At 61.4% G+C, this 18,907-nt stretch overlaps 1 protein-coding gene across 1 annotated transcript; it reads right to left on the bottom strand.

Annotated features, from left to right (window-relative positions):
• Positions 1-17,261, bottom strand: KCNH3 (potassium voltage-gated channel subfamily H member 3). Its single transcript, XM_028125628.2, has 15 exons — positions 17,186-17,261; positions 15,444-15,677; positions 14,833-14,967; positions 13,630-13,763; positions 12,949-13,192; positions 12,412-12,569; positions 12,118-12,325; positions 8,070-8,351; positions 7,585-7,784; positions 6,899-7,148; positions 3,260-3,477; positions 2,189-2,520; positions 1,696-1,802; positions 1,027-1,103; positions 1-909 (listed from the first exon to the last, which is right to left on the bottom strand). Exons 1-15 carry the CDS (start codon positions 17,259-17,261, stop codon positions 310-312), a joined length of 3,255 nt encoding a protein of 1,084 aa, XP_027981429.1. The 3' UTR covers positions 1-309.
• Between the last annotated feature and the right edge of the window lie 1,646 nt (positions 17,262-18,907).

The following is an 18,907-nucleotide window of genomic DNA, read 5'->3' as shown; positions in this document are numbered from 1 at the left end:
TTTTATTTTATTTTTTTTTTAATATAAAAACTGGTAAGGCAGGGACACATGCAGGGGGTGGCAAAATCCCTCCTTGGCCTCAGGCCTCTGTCCCCCACCCTGCAGAGGGAAACAGGAGTAGGCTGAGGAGGGGCCCAGAGATGCCCAGCCTGGGGCCTGCCCCTGAGGCTCTTTAATTCTCCGGCTCCCCACCCTGAGCCGGGGGTGGCGGGGGGGTGGGGTGGTGGCTGCCCCTCTTCCTCTGCCCCGAGTTCAGGCCGGGCCACAGATGGCAGCATGTCTGGCAACACGGAGGTCCGGGGCTGGCAGTCAGACCCCTGTGCCCTCTTCCTGGGTCCACTGGACTGTGCCAGAGCCCTGACAGCCGATAAGCACCATCTCCAGGCTGTGGGGTTCCCAGGGCAAGGCCAGGCCCCCTGACCCTGGTGGGGGCTCTCCAGTGCTAGCAGCCTCAGCCAGGTTCGTGGGCTCTGGGGGCCCAGTCCGAGCGCCTTCCTCAGGAGGTGGTGAGCCAGGGGTGCTGGGCTCGGGGCAGAGTTCTCCTGAGCCCGGGGGCTCGGAGTCAGAGGTGGAGGCCCAGAAAGCTGTGGCTCGAGGCCAAGGGGAGCTCTGAGATGCTGGGGGGCCCCAGGGCCAGGGTGCCACGAGAGGAGGGGGCCCTGGGCGAGGGTGGGGCCAGGTCCCACCCAAGACGGAGCCCACTGGGGGCTGCAGGCAGTAAGAGGAGGTCCCAGTGTCCACACACAGGGGCTGCAGGAGCCCAGAGGCGCTGGCTAGGCATGGCCCCCCCTCTCCTGCTGCTCGAGGGCAAGGGGCCCCCCCATGGGGTGCCAGGACTTGCTGCACAGCCTGGCGAAGTGACTGCAGGCCCTCCCGCATCTGCAGCACCTGTTCAGACAGCTCTGTCACCTTTGGGGAGCGAGGGAGGAGGAAAGAGCTCGAAGTTAGAGCTCTGAGTCCGGACCTCACACGGAGAGCAGTGCCCGCCCCTACCCCCGCCCTGCCTCCAGCTCACCCCTCACCCACCGCCTGCCGCAGCTTGTCCAGGGTGTCTGTGCTCCTTGCCTCGCCAGGCCCAACGGGGACAGTGAGCAGGCCATTCTCTGCGAACAGGAAGATGAGTTACCAGCCGGCACCGGGAAGAGGGGATGGCCCGGCGTCCAGCCCCAGTTAGCACAGACCGCTGTGGCCTGGCGGGACCTGACGCCAGCAGCGGCCACTTCCAGCCTTGCCCCGGCTGCGGAATTCTGCCCAAACCGCCAGGGGGGCCTCGGGCACGCTGCCCGGCACTCTCCCGCCTCGGGAAGCTGCTCTTTGTGCCTCTTCTCCAGACACGGGAGCACTCCAGGGCGCTCATTCCCTGGTCCACTCTCAGGGCCACTCACAGCCCTCTGTCCCCCCCAGGGTCGTAGCAACCTCATCTTACTTCACACGCACAACCACCGTATGACAGACCAGAAGCTGGGGCGAGAACCAAGACCCTGCTGCCGGAGAGCTGACCGCAGGGATCCAAACCGCGTCCCCGGCGGCCTTCCGACAGCAAGGGGCTGGTCTTCACCACCGAAGTGCCCCGCCCAACCGTGTGGGTTGAGAAGGGCAAGAAGTCTGGACCCTGTCAGCTTCTCAGAGGTTTACAGGGCCAAGAGGCAGCCCTGCCGACCTCCCCCAGCCCCGCTGGAACCCGGGCCCCAGTACCTGGCCCAGGGGAGGGACTGCTGCTGCACTCCGGGCCAGACCGCCCCACACGGAAGGAGAACTTGGGCTGGTCGGAGCCACAGCCGTCCTCAATGCCATCGACTACCCTGTGGACACGGGCCAGGGCGACAGATCAGTCCACAGGCAGCCACTGCAGTACCCGGCAACCACACACACAAGCTGCAGGAGCCTGGAGCTCAGGGCCCAGGGCAGGGAACACCTGGGCCCTTTCCTTAGAGCTTGCAGTTTTGCTAGGGATCCAAACCTGAGCAACATGACACAGCAGGAATTCTAAGCAGTGAATAGCCAGGCACCAAATGGTGGGGTGGGAGGGGCGGGGGGGGGGGGGCACAGGAAGGTGGAGTCCAAGAAGGCTTCCTGGAGGAGGCAGGGATGGGTTAGGATGGAAGGATGGGGAGGACTGTGTCCGGCTGAGGCCCCAGCCCTATCCCCACCACCTCTGCCAGAGTACAGAGGCCCAGAGCCTGCCTACCTGGGGCTCAGATCTGGGGGTACGTTCCATGGCACAGAAGGCAGCTGCAGACCCTCTAAGCTTCGAGGGTGGACAGAGGGGCCAGCCTCAGCCTGCGAAGCCCCTGCCCTGCCCGGCCGTCCCCTGCCCCTTAGCCTGGGCCGGGGCGCCGTTTGACGTGGGGATAGCAGCTTAGCAGCTGAGGAGGAGGAGGTGCAGCTGGGGGACAGCAAGGGGCTGGAAGGCTCATCGGCTGGGGCTGGGGAGGCCGTGGGGCCCTGCTCCCCATCCGTCTCTTTCTCCTCCAACGTGGACATAAGGGTGTTGTCGCCACTCAGGGAGCTGGTGTCCACCTGGGGACAGTGGGGGACAGGGAAGCGGCATGGATAGCCCTACTGTGCCCCACTCACCTGCCCCACCCCGACCTCTTCTTCCTAGAAGGAGCCATCTTTGTTAAACTGGATGCCCAATATCTCCCACCCTCAGAGGAAGAGGCTCAGGTGTGTATTGGGAGGCGGGGGAGACTTTTTCTGCTGCCACCACAAAGCCACCAAGCCCTGAAGGAATTTGCTGCCTCTCAAAATTCTCGCCCAGTGTGGATACACCACCCCTCTACTTGGTCCCTCAGGCTAACCAAACTATCCAGGAGAACACCGTGCTAAAAACAGGTTTGGAAGTAATGATACAAGCCAGGAAAATTCAAAGCGCCTCAGAACAGTTCTCTCTCATGGTGAAGAAGCAGGGGGAGCCACAGGGCTCCCTTCAGAGGCGGCCCGGAGGACAAGCGCCTGGCCCTACCGGGGGGTCCCCATCCCTCATGTGCAGCCCTCAGCCTCCATCCCTTAAGACTTCGCTGCGGACCCGGCCAGGCCGTCTCAGATGGGCCAGGGGGAGCCACGACGGCTGGTGGGATCCAAAGGGCAGTGTGGGTGTGAAGGGGCAGGAGACGGGAGAGTGTAGACGCCCCACGACGTGTGGGGCTGCTAACACCAGGCCAGACACTCACACGGTGCCTCCTAACCCCAACCTCTGCCCACCTCCTCAGGCCCCTGGCACCCCAGCCCCCCCTGCACACAGTCCCAGCGCTCCCACCTCTGCGTGGCCTCCACCGGCACCCAGGTTATAGCTGAGCTCCCCTCGGAGGCCCCGGCTGAAGCGTGGGGCGAACTCGGGGTACAGTGCGAGGCTCTCGTGCAGCCCAGCCAGCTGCAGACACTGTAGGACGCAGTAGGTCAGCCCCTTTACGTCAGCATTGGCCTTGACCACCTGCTCCCGCCGGGGCAGCTCACAGCCAATCAGATCACCCTTCCCTGGAAGCGGAAGCAGAGGTCAGTGAGCCCTGCCCCTCAGGCCCTGGACAGGGGAGTCAAGCAGAGGCAGCTGAGCTTCCCCTGCGAGCTCAGTGGGGCCTTGAGAGCCAGCAGAGAGAGGCTGCCCAGGCCCTGGCCAACCCCTGCTGCCTGCCCCCGGCTCCTCGGGCAGACTTGGAGTGAAACGCACTGAGACCCAGGTGCTCAAGCACATCTGGGATCGAAGGCACTGTGCTGGACCCGTTTGAATTTTAGCTCTGAGACAACTGAGCAGTCCCCAGGCTGCCTGGAGCTCCGAATCCCTTACGAAAGCTAAGCCAATCACTCGCAGGCCCCATCTCTACCTACGGAACCACAGTATCTACAGGAGACCCATAATCCGATACTGTTCAAGCCTCACAGGTGATTCAGGCAGGGCTTGTCAGGGAACCCGGAGGTTAGTGCCCGTGCGGCACAGCGATGTCAGGCGGCCACATGACTTCCTCTCCCTGAGCCCTGGTGCTTGCAGGACTGATTTTGTGTTGGACTGAGTCGTGGTGCTTTCTGGATCTTACCAGAAGGTGTCAATGGAGGGTTTTCCCACCACCCAGCTGAGGCTGCCACCTGGCTGACAGCATTGTAAAATGACATCAATTAGAGTCTGCATCCCCATCTCGGAGAGGTTAAATTGTAGGGAAGAAATGTGCATCTTAGAATCAATGAGCTAGGGACGCCTGGGTGGCTCAGTCGTTAAGCGTCTGCCTTCGGCTCAGGTCACGATCCCACAGTCCTGGGCTCGTGCCCCGCGTCGGGCTCCCTGCTCAGCGGGAAGCCTGCTTCTCCCTCTCCCACTCCCCCTGCTTGTGTTCCTGCTCTCGCTGTGTCTCTCTCTGTCAGATAAAAAAAAAAAAAAAAAAAAAAATCTTTAAAAAAAAATCAATGAACTAGGGTGTCTCCAATCAGGGACACGTGAGGATTAAACGAGTTAGTGCAGGTAAAGTGCCTGACACAGAGCCGGCCAATCAAAGTTCCTTTCCTTCCTCGCCCTCTGGAGAAGAGTGCCCTACAGACGGCTCCCAACAGGGCTGGCATGCTGTGGGCGCTGCAGCAGAGCCCACTCACTGCCCTCACGAGGCAGCTCAACCCACTGTCCGAGCTCACAAGATTGGAAAGCCTTTCCTTACCCTCAAGGAAAAAGATGGATCACTGCCACCCCCTGCCGCGGGCCGCCTCCTGCTGCAGAACCGAGCTTAGCAGCCTCCTGTAAATGTGCGTGGACTTTTGCTCAAACTTAAGTGTAGAAGGCATCGCTGTTAAATCGTATTTTCTTGGTTTGGGGCCATCCTTCTGGTTCCTTCTGAGAGCTGTTTGGATCTCCATGTGCTCATCTGATGAATGAGCTCTCTCTCCTCGTGTGTGTCATCTGGAAATAGGAGAAGTGTGTATTTTTTTGTCTTCATCCAAAAGGTGAGAAAGAATTGAGAAACAGGACAAGACCAATGACAGAGCTCCGTGCCACTGGTCTCAGACCAGAGACGGCTCTGCAGGCTGGCCTCTCAGCTGGAACCTCTCAGCTCTCCGGCCCCCTCAGGTCTTCTTGGCGCCGGCACCCAGTCCGCCTCTTCTCCTGCCCCCACAGCCGACTGTGCGTGCTTAGCTGTCAATTCAGACACGGAGGTAGGGGCCAGAATCGACGCCGCTCACTGCGCCGTGAGCCTCCGCGGCCAGCAGCAGGCAGGAAGCCCCTGGATGTCTGGGCTAAGGAGGCGGGTGGGGGCGGGGTGAAGGCAAAGCAGAAAACTGGCTGGTGGGGAACCAGGGATTCACCAGGGTATCCAGACCCTTGTCAACAGGTGAAACAGTTCGGCTGGAACACATGGGCAGGGACAGGAGGGATCAAAGGTGGCAAAATTCCGGTGCTGGGGACACAGGCAGTGAGGCAGAGGCCTGGGGCGCAGGCGGGGGACATCCTTAGGGCTCCGTCTTAATAGTGAACATGATTATTCTGCACCCTGGTTCCTGGCATCAGGGAAGAATCGTTCTTGCAGGCCCAATGCCAGCTCCCAGCCTCACGGCTTCCTCGGCTCCGAGCTGAAAACCATCTGTTTAATAATCCGCCTGACAGTCTTGACCAGTCTGCGATTGTCAAAATCTGTTTGCCCTTCTGAATCTCTCCGGTTCTCCCTCATTTCTTAACGATGCCAGCAATACGTGAGTGGCCATAATTCCATCTGCTCAGAGTCCTGGCATGAGGGGCATCTAGGCCCAGAAGCCAAACTCACAAAAGACTCAAAGTGAAAGGTGTGGCCGCCGCTGGCCTCTCTTACCTCCCAGACCCCCTTTATGGTGTTTCTTTTTCCTGTTGGAAGATCACCCTCCTCAAGGGAGAGGAGAGGGACACACAGTAGCTGCCGGGTGTCTGGTCTTCTTAATTCTCCAGGTTAGTGACAAACTTCAGCCCCTCCAGGGGTCAGCCATCTCCACAGTGAGTCTACGAGTCCTTGGCTGAGGATTCATCTCCCTTCCATCTCCTGGGCGAGGTCCCCCATGACCCAAGCAGATCCCAGAGTTCGCACCTCCTGGGCTCACTGCTGAGAGCCTCCCATGGCTGGGGAGCTATGCAGCCCTGTTTCCCAAAGTGCTTGCACCTGCCTTCCTAAAGCCTTGTGTGTGCATCCTGCCACCCTGAAATCGTGCCCTTTCTTCGGGACACCGCTCTCCCTTTAGCAAAGCACCTGAGAGCACAGTGAATGAAACCTGAGGTTTAGGGTTGGCAGATGAGGCTCTAACCCCTCCTGCCAATTCATGAACTTTTCCAAGCCTTCCGTTCCTTCCAGGCAAAACAGGCACACGAGCGCCCCTGCCATGGGTTTTGTGAGGTCTGTGTGAGTGGAAGCACCTAAGGGTCAGCACTGTTACAACATCCATTCCACACCTGCAAGCTCTTCTTCCTCGTCCAGGGACTTGACCCATCTCCACCTCCTTCTCTGGCCACGAAGGGGAGTATACAGGTGGAGTCTGAGCCCTGCCGTCACCCACCTGCGCCCTGGGCCCTGCTCTGTGACCGGCCGTGGCCGGGCCCCGCCAGGAGAGCTCTCACTGCCCCCTCGCAGCCCTGCCTGAGCTCTCTCTCCAGCACTGCTTTTCCTCCTTGACGGGGAAATGCTGATCCCCCCACCCCCTGCTCGGCTCCGGGCTGGGCCCGCACTCACTCAGGGAGTCTCGCACACCTGCAGCACAGTTTCCAGCTCCTTGTGTTGCCACCTGGTGGTCAGTGGGCCCGCTGTGAACTTTGCCCGGGGCTCCCCGGCTCCTCCTGACTCCATCCTGGCTGTTTCCCGAGGGCTGCCTTACCTGTGTCCTCTCTCCGTGTTTCTGCCGAGGGGGCCCCGGTTCCACCCGCCTCCCACAAGGCCCTGCGTCCCCTCCCGCCCTCACACACCTAGGATTGCGAGTACAGTGCCCCCCTTGAGCACCTCCATGGAGCCGGAGCAGACGAAGTAGAGGGCCTGCAGAGCGTCCCCTTGGTGGATGAGGTACTCGCCAGGCGTGCAGAAGGCGGGCCGCAGGGCCAGGGACAGTGCCCGCAGGCAGCCGCGGCTCGCAGCCTCAAACAGGGGCAGCTGCAAAACCTCCTTGTGCAAGTGCATGGCGATGTCTGCGCGGAGCTCGTCCGGGAGGCTCTGCAGCAGCTGGGGGGGGGGGTGGCGGGGCGCGGGGAGGTCGGTGGTGGCAGAATGGAGGGCAGCCTCCAGCCAGCTCCTTTACATCCCTGCAGGCCTCGGGAGCCACCCGAGGCTCCACACGGGGTACAGTCAGTGAGGGGGGCCGCCTCGGCCTCCCTCCCAATCACTTTAGCCCACTGTGAGCAGCTCGGCTTTCCTCCTCCGGGCCCGCAACTGGATGTCAGCGAGCAGAGCCCTCAGGCCTAGCAAGGGTGGAGAAAGGCCTGCAAGCCTTCTTGACCGCCCTCTGCCTCGTACTACTGTCTCCCCCCGCTCCCCGGGTAGCGCTGGAAGCCAAAATTCTGTGTTCTTTGCCTCCCAGCCCACTCCTGGGGATTTTAGGCCAAGCGCACACTCCTCCAAGGAGTGAAGGCTGGCAGGGCCCCCCAGGAGGCCTGCGCACCTCAGTGGTGTCGATGCCGTTGTTCACAGCCCAGGTCGCCTGGAAGTACTCGAGCATGCGCTGTTTGAGGGGCTTGGGGATGCGGTGAATTCGGATGTAGTCGCGCAGGTCCCGGGTGCGGCTGTGGTACAGAAAGCGGCGGGCGTACATGCGCTGGATGATGGCCGTCACGTTCCCAAACACCACCGCGTGCATCAGGGCTGGGGAGGGTGGCGACAGGGGGTCACCTCCAGGCCTGACACCACGCTGGGCACATCTGTCCTCTCCCCCCGCCCCCACAGGCCACTGTGTGGCACGGAGTCCTGTAGTCCAGGGGGGCTCCCCCGGCCCTGGGTCTGTGTTCCTCGGGTCCCCCAAAGCAGAAGAACCTCTAGGAAGGACCTGGGGACCCTGGGGGAGGTGGGGATGGAGGCCGCCTGGGGCCAGAGGTCTGAGAGTGGGCGGGGGGGGGGGAGGGGGGCGGCCGGGAGAGCAGCGGGCCTCACCGCCAATGAGCATGGTGCAGATGGAGAAGATCTTCTCAGTGTCCGTGTTGGCGGACACGTTGCCGAAGCCCACGCTGGTGAGGCTGCTGAGCGCGAAGTAGAGGGAGGTGATGTAGGCGCTGCGCAGTGAGGGGCCGCCCAGGAGCTCCAGGCCAGTCCTATTGGCCTCCCCGCTGGCGCTGCTGCAGTTGTCACCCTGGCCCGAGCTGTTCCCTGCGGCGGGGCTCTGGCCCACCAGGTAGTAGGGGGTCTCCAGGCGGCGGGCCAGCTCCTGCAGCCAGCCTGGGGGAGGGGACGGGCGTGCCTGAGCCGATGGCCGCACTGCCTGCCCTGCAGGCCCGGGGTGCCCGCCGTCCCCTCCCCCGCCCCAGCCCCGTGGGGGACTCGTGGATGGCAGATCCACTGCCCATGTCTTCCCGCCGCTTGCCTCCTCTGCCAGTCCAGCACAGCTCTGCCCACCCCCTCAACCCTCCCCAAGGCAAACACGTGAGCACGAGGCTGCGGCCTCCTCGGCCGGGGTCTGTTGATGCGGAGCAAGGAGCACACACCCTGTCCCCCGTGGCTGGCACGACTCCCAGGAAACAGGCCCAGCTGGAAGCCACCTCCTCCACCTCGTCCACCCAGACCCCTCCTGCTCCTTCTCTCAGCTCACCTGCTCTGAGAGCCGCTTCACCCTCGCCCGTCCCCACAACCACACAAAGCACCCAACCCCACGTACGCGTTCTCAGGCACGCCAACGTGGACGCGTGCATGCGCACCGTCAAGGCCACAGCCGTGCTCGGCACAGTCGCGAGGAGGAGGACACACACGTGTGAGCACATTCACAGGTGCACGGGCACAGCCACTCACACGGAAAAAGCCTGTGCACCCTTGGGAGAGAGACAAGGGCACACGGGTGCTTGCGCCCGGACACCCAGGTAGGAGAGGTGAGCACGAGCACACAGGTGAGCACACTCGAAGGCCACCGGCAGGCAGGCACCTGTGCACCCACAGAGGCTCTTGAGCACGCCTGCGCACACGGGCCAGCCTGGGACATCTGCTCCAGTCTCGCCATGAATCCCACGTCCCCTGGCCTGGCCTTGGCAGGAAGTGGGGCTGTGTACTGGGGCCTCTCAGGAGCTCTGGCTACTCAGAGTCACTCGGAGCCTAGCCAGAAGGTTGTGGGAATTCTTGGGTGTTGGATGGGGGTTCCTGGGGTCCACAGAGGTCCCAGGGGTCCTGGCAGAGCCGGGAGTCAGGGGAGCAAGGGAGAGAGGGCAGATCTAGAGTGGAGAAACAGAGGGCAAGTGCAGAGGTGGGCTCAGGACCTCAGGCTGCAGTGGAACTCGCCTCTCTGCATGCACTCTGCCGCCTCCCACCTGCACACACCCAGCCTCCCTGCTCCACACTCTCCCGAACACCTTACACACTCTGCTCCCCGAGATCTCCACAGCCCTCCTCACCCCTGGAGCCGTTCATTCAGCAGTCTCACAAACACGTGCCTATGCACAAACCTGAGGACCATATGATAGGGCTCAAACTGACATGCTATGGGTAAGGGCTAGAGGGCTTCCCGAAAGAGGGGACACTGGTGCTTGGTCTCAGAGGACGGGTAGAGTTTTGATTCAAAGAAACTGAGAGAAGGTTGTTCCTGACCTAGGGAAAGGCCACAGTGGGCCAACCCTAGAGATGGAGACAAGTGCAGGCAAATCGCTCCACTTAGCTAGAATGTGGGGTTCACACTGGGGGCGTCAAATTCTCGGAATTTGGTAAGATATGTTAAGGCCTGAGCCAAGGTGAGGATTCGTCCTCCTGTGCAAAACTCTTCAGCCGCTATTCAGTTGGGCCCCTGACCTGAAGCCAGTTGCCAGGTGAGGAGGGTCGGGGGCAAGGGGTGAGAAGCAGGAGGATGAGGGGAGGGTGGCAGAGGGGGCTGTCCTCTCTGTTTTGGCTGTGGGGCACTGGCAGCTCCTGGAGCTGGTGGTGTGGGGAGGCTGTTCTGGAGGCCGGTGGCTTTCGTACTGAGAAATGCCCTGAGGGATCTCCCTCAGTATTTAGTACCGTCTTTTGAAAATCCAGCCCATCTCCACTGGGCTAATGGGAATGGAGGGAAGGGACTCTTGTGTCCACACCATGGCCAGAGGAGCAGCAGAACCAAGGCAGGGAAGCCAGGAGAAGGCGCCTCCCACCAGGGCTGGACCAGGAGGGGGCGCCACTCGCCCTCCAGACATCCCTTCTGGGGCTGGACTCTGGGAGGTCTGGGTGTGGCTCTGACCTCGCTGGGGAGTAGTTTCTCTGGAGAAAAGAGGAGCCGATGATATGAAGGACTTGGAAACTCCCCTAATGTGAGCTCAAATCAGCCCAAAATAGAATGAAATCACTTGAAAGCTTAGGGTTCAAGGGTGCTAGAATTAACATGTGTATCTGCAAAACAGCCTGCCTCCCACCTGCCCATGTTCTTCATGGTGGGACTCAGAGCCCCTCCAGGAGCCAAAGATACTCTTCATGTCAGCTGAGCAGCCCCTGTAAGGGGGTCAGAACAAGGAGCCACACGGATGCATGACTCAGAGCATCTGGGTCCTGTTTGGGAGCAAACTGACCTGGGGATTTGGTGTCTCAGCCCACTTTGGGATCAGGGTCCTGCATCACAATTTATCTTCCAGCCCATTGACCGTGTTTGCTGGGTGGCCATCTGACCCCAGAGCCGCCTCCACCACAGCCTCCCTCTGGGAAGGGCAGGTGCCAAGGAGCTGACACTGCCCGGAGCATCCCGGTTCCATGTGCTCAGCAACTAGAGCTTTGGGGAATATGCACTGGGCCTCTGGGCCACACACCTATCCCCGTGGGCTTGGCGAGGGAGAGAGGATTTGCAGGAGCCTCCTCGTCCCTGGGAACCGATCAGAGCACATTTCTAAGGCCCACCTGCGCTCCTGATGATCCCACCAAGGAGCCGATGGTCATGCCAGGCCCGTTGAGCAGCTGGCCTGTTGCCTGCTGACTAGAACGGGCACCACAGGCCAGTTACTGGGAAGCCACCAGAAGGCTGGAGGGCATGGGAAGAAGGACGTGTGTTCGGTTTTGGGGCCTCAGGGTATGCAGAAGTAGAACAGGCTGGAACAGAAGGGTTTGGAGTTAGGGGGAGGACGGAAGCCGAGACGGTGCAGGGGCTCCGGTGGGATCACAGGGCACTAGGTGAGGGGAAGGTGAGGGCCGGCGCGGGCGAGGCTGGCGAGGGCCGCGTTGCTCAGGGCAGAGAAGTAGAGCAGCTCAAAGGAGTGTGGTTAGCAGAGTCGGGTACCACAGGACTTCAAGGAGATGAGGGTTTGGCCCCAGAAGGTCCCTGCGACCTGCCAGTTGCCATTTTGGGTGGAGAGGTGGGGGTGGGAGCCTTCCTGGCAGGAGTTAAGATGTGAGTGGGAGGCGAGCAGAGGGAGAGTGGCAGTGGAGGTGAAGTGAAGGAGAGTGAAGACACCAGCGGGACGCAGAGAAAGGCTGCATTTGAGGCCTGGGGGAGGGCCGAGAAGCAGCTGAGAGAGACGGGCCTAGAGGTAACGAGACCAGGGCCGGGCCTCAGCAGCGGGGCGCGCGGGCTGAGATTCCGAGAGGGCGGTGGCAAAGCACCAGGCATCAGAGGCACCCAGGAGGGCAGCGGCTCCCCGCACAGCCTTCTCCTGAGAGGGGTGCGGTTCTCAGCTGGGCAGGGGCCTGGGGAATGCTAAGGCCACAAGGAGGCCATGATGGGTGAACAGGACCCCCCTGGGCAGCCCACTGGGCTTTCCCCACTACACCCAACTGCTGAAGAGCAGGCCTGCCTCAAGGGGGTGGCTGTCACACTCACACCCGTGCGTGCGCGCCGGGCCCCCATTCCCCTCACAAACACATCCGCACTTGCCCGAATGCCCCAGATACCCCCGCAGAGGCAGACTGGCACACATATCCCTGACTGCTCATATCAGCTCACACACACACACTTGGACTCACGTTTTCCTGACGTATATGCTTGAGCAGACATGCTCCCCTGACACGGACATACAGCCCCCCTCCCCACCGCCCCAGAGGCCTCCAGTACCGATCTCCGGCAGCTCCGAGGCGCTGCTCTCGATCTCCCGCTGGCCGATGTAGAACCAGATGCAGGCCACCCAGTGGGCGAGCAGGGCGAACACCGCCATGAGCAGGGTGAGCACCACGGCGCTGTACTGGGAGTAGCGGTCCAGCCGCGGGAGCAGGCGCAGGAGGCGCAGCAGCCGCACCGTCTTCAGCAGGTGCGCCCCAAAGTACTGAGGTGGGGGGCACGCGGGGAGGTCACCCCAGGGCCGGCCCCACCTATCCTGCCCCAGAGCCCACCCAGCCCGGCCGCACTGACCACATTGACCTTGAAGGCATGTAGCAGGTCGAAGGGCAGCGCCGCAATGACATCCAGCAGGAACCAGGTGGTGACGTAGTGGAGGCAGATGGACTTTGGGGCAAATACCACCTGGCCGGACTTGGACACGAATGTGGTGCGGAAATTCAGCACGATGTCTGCAGGAAGTCCGGGTGGGACTTAGCATGGGGTAGAGGAGGAGCCACACTTTACTGGGCATCTGCTCAGTATCTGACATTGTCCTGGGCCCCCGACCATCTTCCTTCTCACAGAACTCTAAAGGGTGGACATTGTTGTGCCTATTTGATGGAGGGAGAAGCTGAGCCTTGGAGAGGCGACGATCAGCTCAGGGTCCTATAACCCATTAGCAGTAGAGACATGTTTGTAACTTAGGTTTGATGTCAAAGCCCACAGGTCTCAAACGGGGAGGGCATGGGGGACACTCGTCAGCAGGCACAGAAGCCATGCAGACTCTCCCCATCAGAGCCCGAGGGGTGCCCAGTACAGGATGGGGTGGGAGGCACAGGGCACACGTACCAAGAATGAAGAGGACCTCCACGGCCAGATCGCAGACGCTGGGAGCACTACGGGCGGCGCTGGGCTCCCGGGCTGTGCTCACACACACGCTGTAGGGCACGGTGACAGCCACGTAGAGGGTGGCGAGCAGGATGAAGCCGTCCCAAGTGGCCCTCAGTGCCCCACAGTGCAGCAGGATGAAAGGTGACTTTCGGATGGCGGCTACTTTGTACTCAGGCAAGTTTGGCTTCTCCCCAAATACCCCCTGAGTGAGGCAGGGCAGGTCCGGCCGGGAGGACAGGAAATTGGCAGAGGCTGAGTTTGGATAGGGCCTGGGACAGGCATCCACCTTCCTTCTCTCCCTGCATACTCAAAGCTACCTCTGACACAGGCATTAGAGTCCCCATGTTAGAGATCAGAAGACTGGGGATCGGGGAGGCCAGACTTAGCTGAGGTCACACCACTGCTTGGGGGAGGAGCCAATATTGATCCAAGGCCCATCTGCCACCAGGGCAAGACTGTATCTTTGATGGATCAGGCATCTGACATTCCTTCCCTCCCCCATTCACAACCCCCAAAGCGCTGGTGGGGCCTGGGTGGTCCCCTGGACATCCTCTCTCTGGTGGGCTTTGTTCCCCTCCTCCATCTCCTCAGCTTGCCCCTACCCTGCCCCCCAAACACACACCCTTGTGCGCAATCCACCTTATTGAGCTTGTGCTTGCCCTTGGGCTGTTTCTGCAGGTGCCCAGACAGGTGGTAGAGCACAGCCCGGCTCCGCCGCCGGTTGGCATTGAAGCCTTTGGCTCCTGCCCGGCCATATCGGCGCCGGCCACCTCCTGCAAAAGAGGGGCCCATGAGGATGATGGCGGGAGTGCCTGCACACCCCAGCCAGGGTCTTGGGTGTAGGACACCAGTTGCTGGCCCATGAGCTGGTCTGACTCATGGACCAGTTAGTCTGTTTAGAGTTGGGGGCTCCAGCATCCTCATTTCTAGGGGCATTCACCAGCCCCAGCAATGGGCAGTCCTGTGGGTACTTATAGACACTCCTCCCCATGCCTGCTTCCAGCAGGAGGAGGTCTGGATCAAGGCAAAGGCAGGAGAGGATCTCCATAGGGAAAGGCCTGAGAGAGGAGTAGGGAGATGGTTCCCAGGGCTGGGGGTCGGGAGTGGGGAATGGAGAGTACCCCCAGCATCCCCAGTGGCAAAGCCAGCTTCTGATGACAGCTTTCTGAGTTGGTCAAAGGCCTCTGCCAGCCCTTGGAGAATACAAGAGGGCTTTAGGATGCCTTTTAGGAGGATAAAGGCGGGCTTTAGGGATGCCTGGGTGGCTCAGTCAGTTAAGCATCCGCCTTCGGCTCAGGTCATGATCCCAGGGTCCTGGGACTGAGTCTTGAATCCGCATCCGGCTCCTTGTTCAGTGGGGAGCCTGCTTCTCCATCTGCCTCTACCTACCACTCCCCCTGCTTGTGCTCTCTCCCTCTCTGACAAATAAATAAATAAAATCTTAAAAAAAAAAAAAAGCAGGCTTTGGTTGGGGCTCCCAGTCAGGTCTGTGGGAGGGAAAGGAACCAGGTGGATCTGCGCTCAGCCCCAAGAATTGATCAGAAAATGGTACCTCAGTGGCACTAGGGGAGTTTGTTTGCTCTCAGTTTCTTAGCAAAGCGGACTTTAAAACTCCCAACTTTGTCTCAACTGGACTTTTGGAAACAAGCTTTCCATACCTGGGCACCTGGAAATGAGGGCAGCATAGGCCTCTCACCCAGCAAAGCGGGAGTTAATGAATGCAACAGGGTGGGGGGACCCACAAGCTCGAGCTGGGTGCCAAGGCCCCGCCCAGGCCTGAGGTGCCCAACATGCCAGCCAGCCAGCCACAGCAGCTAAATGAACAGCGCCACAGGCACCCACCTGTCTCCTTCCAGTTGTCGGGGCCCCCTCGGTTCTTGGTGTCGCTGATATCCTTGTGAGAAACCAGGAAGAGGGCCACCTCCCCTTTCTCATTCTTTATGGGTATCACATCCAGGAGACACCAGAATGGGAGCCCTGGGCACAAAGACAGACTCAGCCCAGCTCCTATCGTCACCTTGCCCGAGGTGACAGAGGTCCCACTGCCAGCCCTGGCCAAGACACAGGCAGGATCAGGGTTTTCCTGGGGTGGGCAGCAGCCTGGCTCCACTTAGGACGGGGCTTGATGGAACAGGGTCGGGGAAAGCAAAGGAGAGCAGAGATGACCATCAGACATGTGTGTCCATAGATCTGTCCTGCTGAGACGGGGACATTTCTCTGCTCGGGTGAGAAACCCAAGATCGGAAATTGAGTAGAGGCTGAGGCTAAGGTGAGGATGGAAGAGAGAAGCCAGGGGCAGTGGATGGGGTGGAGAAGGAAATGGGTAAGTGGGAAGATGGGGGGAGATGGGGAGATAGAGATGATGGGGATGGAACACAGGGACCATAGATGGAGTAGGTGCCAGGCTGGGTGAGACCTCAAAAGTGAGGTGGGCTGGCCAGGTGGCCCCTCACCGCTCTTCCGGTACAGGATCAGCTCAGCCTTGAACTCCTTGTGCTCATCCAGGGCCTTGCGGATCTGTTGGCGGACAAGCTCACTGGTGTCTGGCCCATAGAGGAAGGAGCAGGCACAGCCCCGCTGCATGACCTCGGCCCGGGAGAACCCCGTGAGGTCGCAGAAGCCATCAGAGCAGTAGACCACGGGGAAGAGCCCCGCCACCTGGGCATTGCCCAGCACGAAGTTACTGTCTGCAAGAGAGCACCTCTCAGAGGAGGCATGGGGTGAAGGGGCCCAGGGTCTACCACCCCTCCTTTCCTAAATGCCTGCAAGCAAAGGGTGGGTGTCACAAAGCCCAAGAACCCTGTGTGTGTGTGTGTGTGTGTGAGCCTGGGGGTTCGGGAAGGCACTGTTTATAAACAGGAATCAGTGTGTCACCTATGTACAGAGTCCACTCCTAGCAGTATGTGTATGTGTGCACTCCGGACTCAACACATGTGAACACGGAGGTTGGTGAATAGAGCCCTGTGTGGGAACTGTGTCCTCTGGACTGTGTCCTGAGCAGCTTGGGGTAAGGGTAGGGTTGAGATGCCCCAGGGAGAACTGCACAACCAGCTCTAGACAGCCTCAGCCCTACTCCTACTTCTGCCAGGTTTGCTCATCAGCTAGGTACCCAGGGTGGCTGTCTGGCTCCTCTCACTGGGACCCACCTGGATGGGAGGCAGTCCAGGCCACCTTCCATTCTGCACCCCCTGTGTGAACCCCAGCTGCCAGACCTGGCTCAGGAATTAGTGGATGTGATTGAGAATGGGGGTGTAAGAATGGTAGCTGAACAGCACAGCCTGGAACCGGAATGTATTGGGGAGTGGAGGGCACTGAATCAGCAGGCTGCAGGAGCCAAGCGCAGGGCAAAGCAGATGGAGAAGCCTGTGTGTGTGTGTGTGTGGTGTGTGTGGTGTGTGGTGTGTGGTGTGTGGTGTGTGTGTGTGTGTGTGTGTGTGTGTAGAGGGGTTGCTCAGTGATGGGCTCCCACCCCCTATCAGGAAATGCAAGACCAGAGAGGAGGATAGGCAGAGAGCTGGGAAGCCCCACTGGGGGGTGAGTGTGAGGGAGAAGAAGAAGGGAGGGGGTTTGCACCACTTTCCAGGTGTTCAGAGCCCTGGGAACCCAGCATCCAGAAGCTCTGGTCACCTACTCCAAACTTCCCCAGTCTTGGTGGGAGTACCCAAACCTAGCTTTTTGGGTCTAGAGGGGCTCTGTAGGTTTGGGTGGTGAGTTTAGGCGGTGAGGTGAGCTTGGACTAACACTGCGCTCCGAATCCCGCCTACTCTCTCCTTTTGCAAACCTCTTTTCTAAATCCGTCTTTTGAACCCTCCGGGTATCCCTGAGCACCGCTCCTCTGCCCCCCCCCACCCCCCCGCCCCGCCACTTCCATGGTAGTCGGTAGGATAGCGCCAGACACAGGGATGGGGTCAGTTAGACTGACTAGGTCGGGGTTCGCGCCCTCGCCAACAAATGGCATCCTGGGCCCCAAACCCGGAGACTTCTGGCTGTTTTTGCCCAACCTGGGGCAGAGTGGACCCTGAACCTTTGAGAAACGGCGTCTGTAAGGAGATGGTGGTCCCGGCTAAAAGCGGGGCATTGGGGAGGGAAGTTGAGAACAGAGGGCGCCAGGCCGAGATGTCGGGGTGCAGGACCTGCGGGAACCCTGGCAGGAAACGGCTTTTCTGGGAGCCAGTGGGGCGAAGGTCAGACTCACGCGTGCCGTCGAAGCGCGTGGCGATGGTGTCCAGGAAGGTGTTCTGCGGCGCCAGGAGTCCCCGCATGGCCGGCATCTTAGGCGGCCGTAGCCGCCCGCCCCATCCCTCCGGGGCGCGGGGGCTCAGCACCGGGGGAGGGCGCCCAGCTCGGCCGCCCCCCGCCCGGCCCCGCGCCCCCTAGTGAAGCCGTCGGAGGCCGAAGCCCACCCCGGGTTCGCAGGCCCGGCCAGCAGCCGGTGCGCGAGGGGGCGTCCCCGCCGTCGGGGCCCGGAGCATGGCGCGCGGCCTCTCGCGTCCTGGCCGCCCACGAATCCTGGGCTCCGAGCTCGTCGCGCGCTGCGCTCTCTGCACCTTCCGTTCGCGGCGGCGGCGGCGGCAGCGGCAGCGGCTCCTGTTTCGGCTGCGGGTCGGCTCCCGCTCGGGCTCCGCTCGGCGCCGGGTTCCCGCAGCTCCCTCCGTCTGTCGGGGAGAGGCGGCAGCCTCCCTCCCTCCCTCCGGCGCCCGCCGCCTGCACCGGGGTAACCATGGAGACGGGCACACCCAGGCAGGGCCGCCTCCTTAAAGGGACAGGCCTCCCGCCTAGGGATCTCCTCCCCTCGGGACCTCGGTGGGGGGCAGGGGAGGCGGCGGTCCCTCTACCCCCCGCCGCGGCGGCCGCCCGAGCCGCCCCAAGCGGCCCCGCCCGCCCCTCGGAGAAGACCGGCGAGCGCCTGGTCCCGCTCGGGCTGACTCAGCGCAGGGGCGAGGCATCTTTCTCTGCAGCATGGGGGTTCGCACTGAGCCTCGCAGACTCTCCTCCCCCGGAGGGACAAGAGGAGAGCTCCGGCGGGGGGTGAGCGGCTGGGGTGGGGGGTGTTTTAGAAGACGCTTTCCCCGAGGAAAAATATAGTGGGAAAGGGGGGCTGGGCAACTGGGCGGAGGTGGGGGAGGCCGGTAGTTGGCGGAGGTTGCGGCCCCTGGAGGGGCCCCAACTGTACATAAAAGTCTAAAAGGAGTTGGGGAGGGCGGTGTCTAAACACAGCCTCTGGGCATCCAGGCCATGCTCAGCCTCAACTTGACCCTCATCACTGGGAGGTACAGCTGCAGGCAGGAACTGTCAGGAGACTGGAGGGTGGGCAGCCCTGGAAGTAGGGTTGAGACGCTCTCCGTGAGTGCCGGTGTGTGTGTGTGTGTGTGTGTGTGTGTGTGTGTGTGAGAGAGAGAGAGAGAGAGAGAGAGAGAGAGAGAGAGAGAGAGAAGGGTGTGGGAGAGAGGGGAGTAGCCCTAGGTCCTTGGTCCCGCCCCTCTATTTCTATTATTTGTCACCTTTGGCCTCTTTCACGCTGCTCCAGAAGGTCAGGGTTGCAAATAGAGCGGACGGGTAGGACGTCAGACACTGGGAGAACTTCCTAAGCCCGTGCGTGGGTGCCTGCGAGCGGGGAGTGAGAGGGACCCAGCCTCCGCTGCCCCACCCCCTCCAGTCCCGGGGAACTGGGCTCCGCGCTGTAGGGGGCGCGGTGGCCGCAGGGACCCTCTCAGGGGAGGGCCCGGGCGGGGCGGAGTGGTGCGGGGCCGCGGCGACAGTCTGCAGCTCGTCTCCGCGCTGCGTCGGTGCCCCCAGCCTCGCTCTGCCAGCGCCGCTCCTCCTCCCTCCCACGATTTGCCAGGGAGCGCGGCTACCGCCCGCGCCCAGAGGAGCCGCCGGGCCAACACAGCAATTTGTTCCCCGAGGGAAGCGGGAG

Source organism: Eumetopias jubatus, unplaced genomic scaffold (genome assembly GCF_037043125.1).
Source record: "Eumetopias jubatus isolate StellerSeaLion01/CBP00866 unplaced genomic scaffold, mEumJub1_p1.0 scaffold_8, whole genome shotgun sequence".
NCBI classification, from domain to species: Eukaryota; Metazoa; Chordata; class Mammalia; order Carnivora; family Otariidae; genus Eumetopias; species Eumetopias jubatus.
This window is presented reverse-complemented; position numbering and strand designations above follow the sequence as displayed.

Excerpts from the sequence above, each read along its gene's own strand:
- KCNH3 (XM_028125628.2), bottom strand. The coding sequence starts at position 17,261 with ATGCCGGCCATGCGGGGACTCCTGGCGCCGCAGAACACCTTCCTGGAC. Across the intron at positions 12,326-12,411 it reads ATGCCTTCAAGGTCAATGTG|TACTTTGGGGCGCACCTGCT; the intron begins GTCAGTGCGGCC and ends CCCCCACCTCAG. Across the intron at positions 1,803-2,188 it reads CCCCCAGATCTGAGCCCCAG|GGTAGTCGATGGCATTGAGG; the intron begins GTAGGCAGGCTC and ends CCGTGTCCACAG.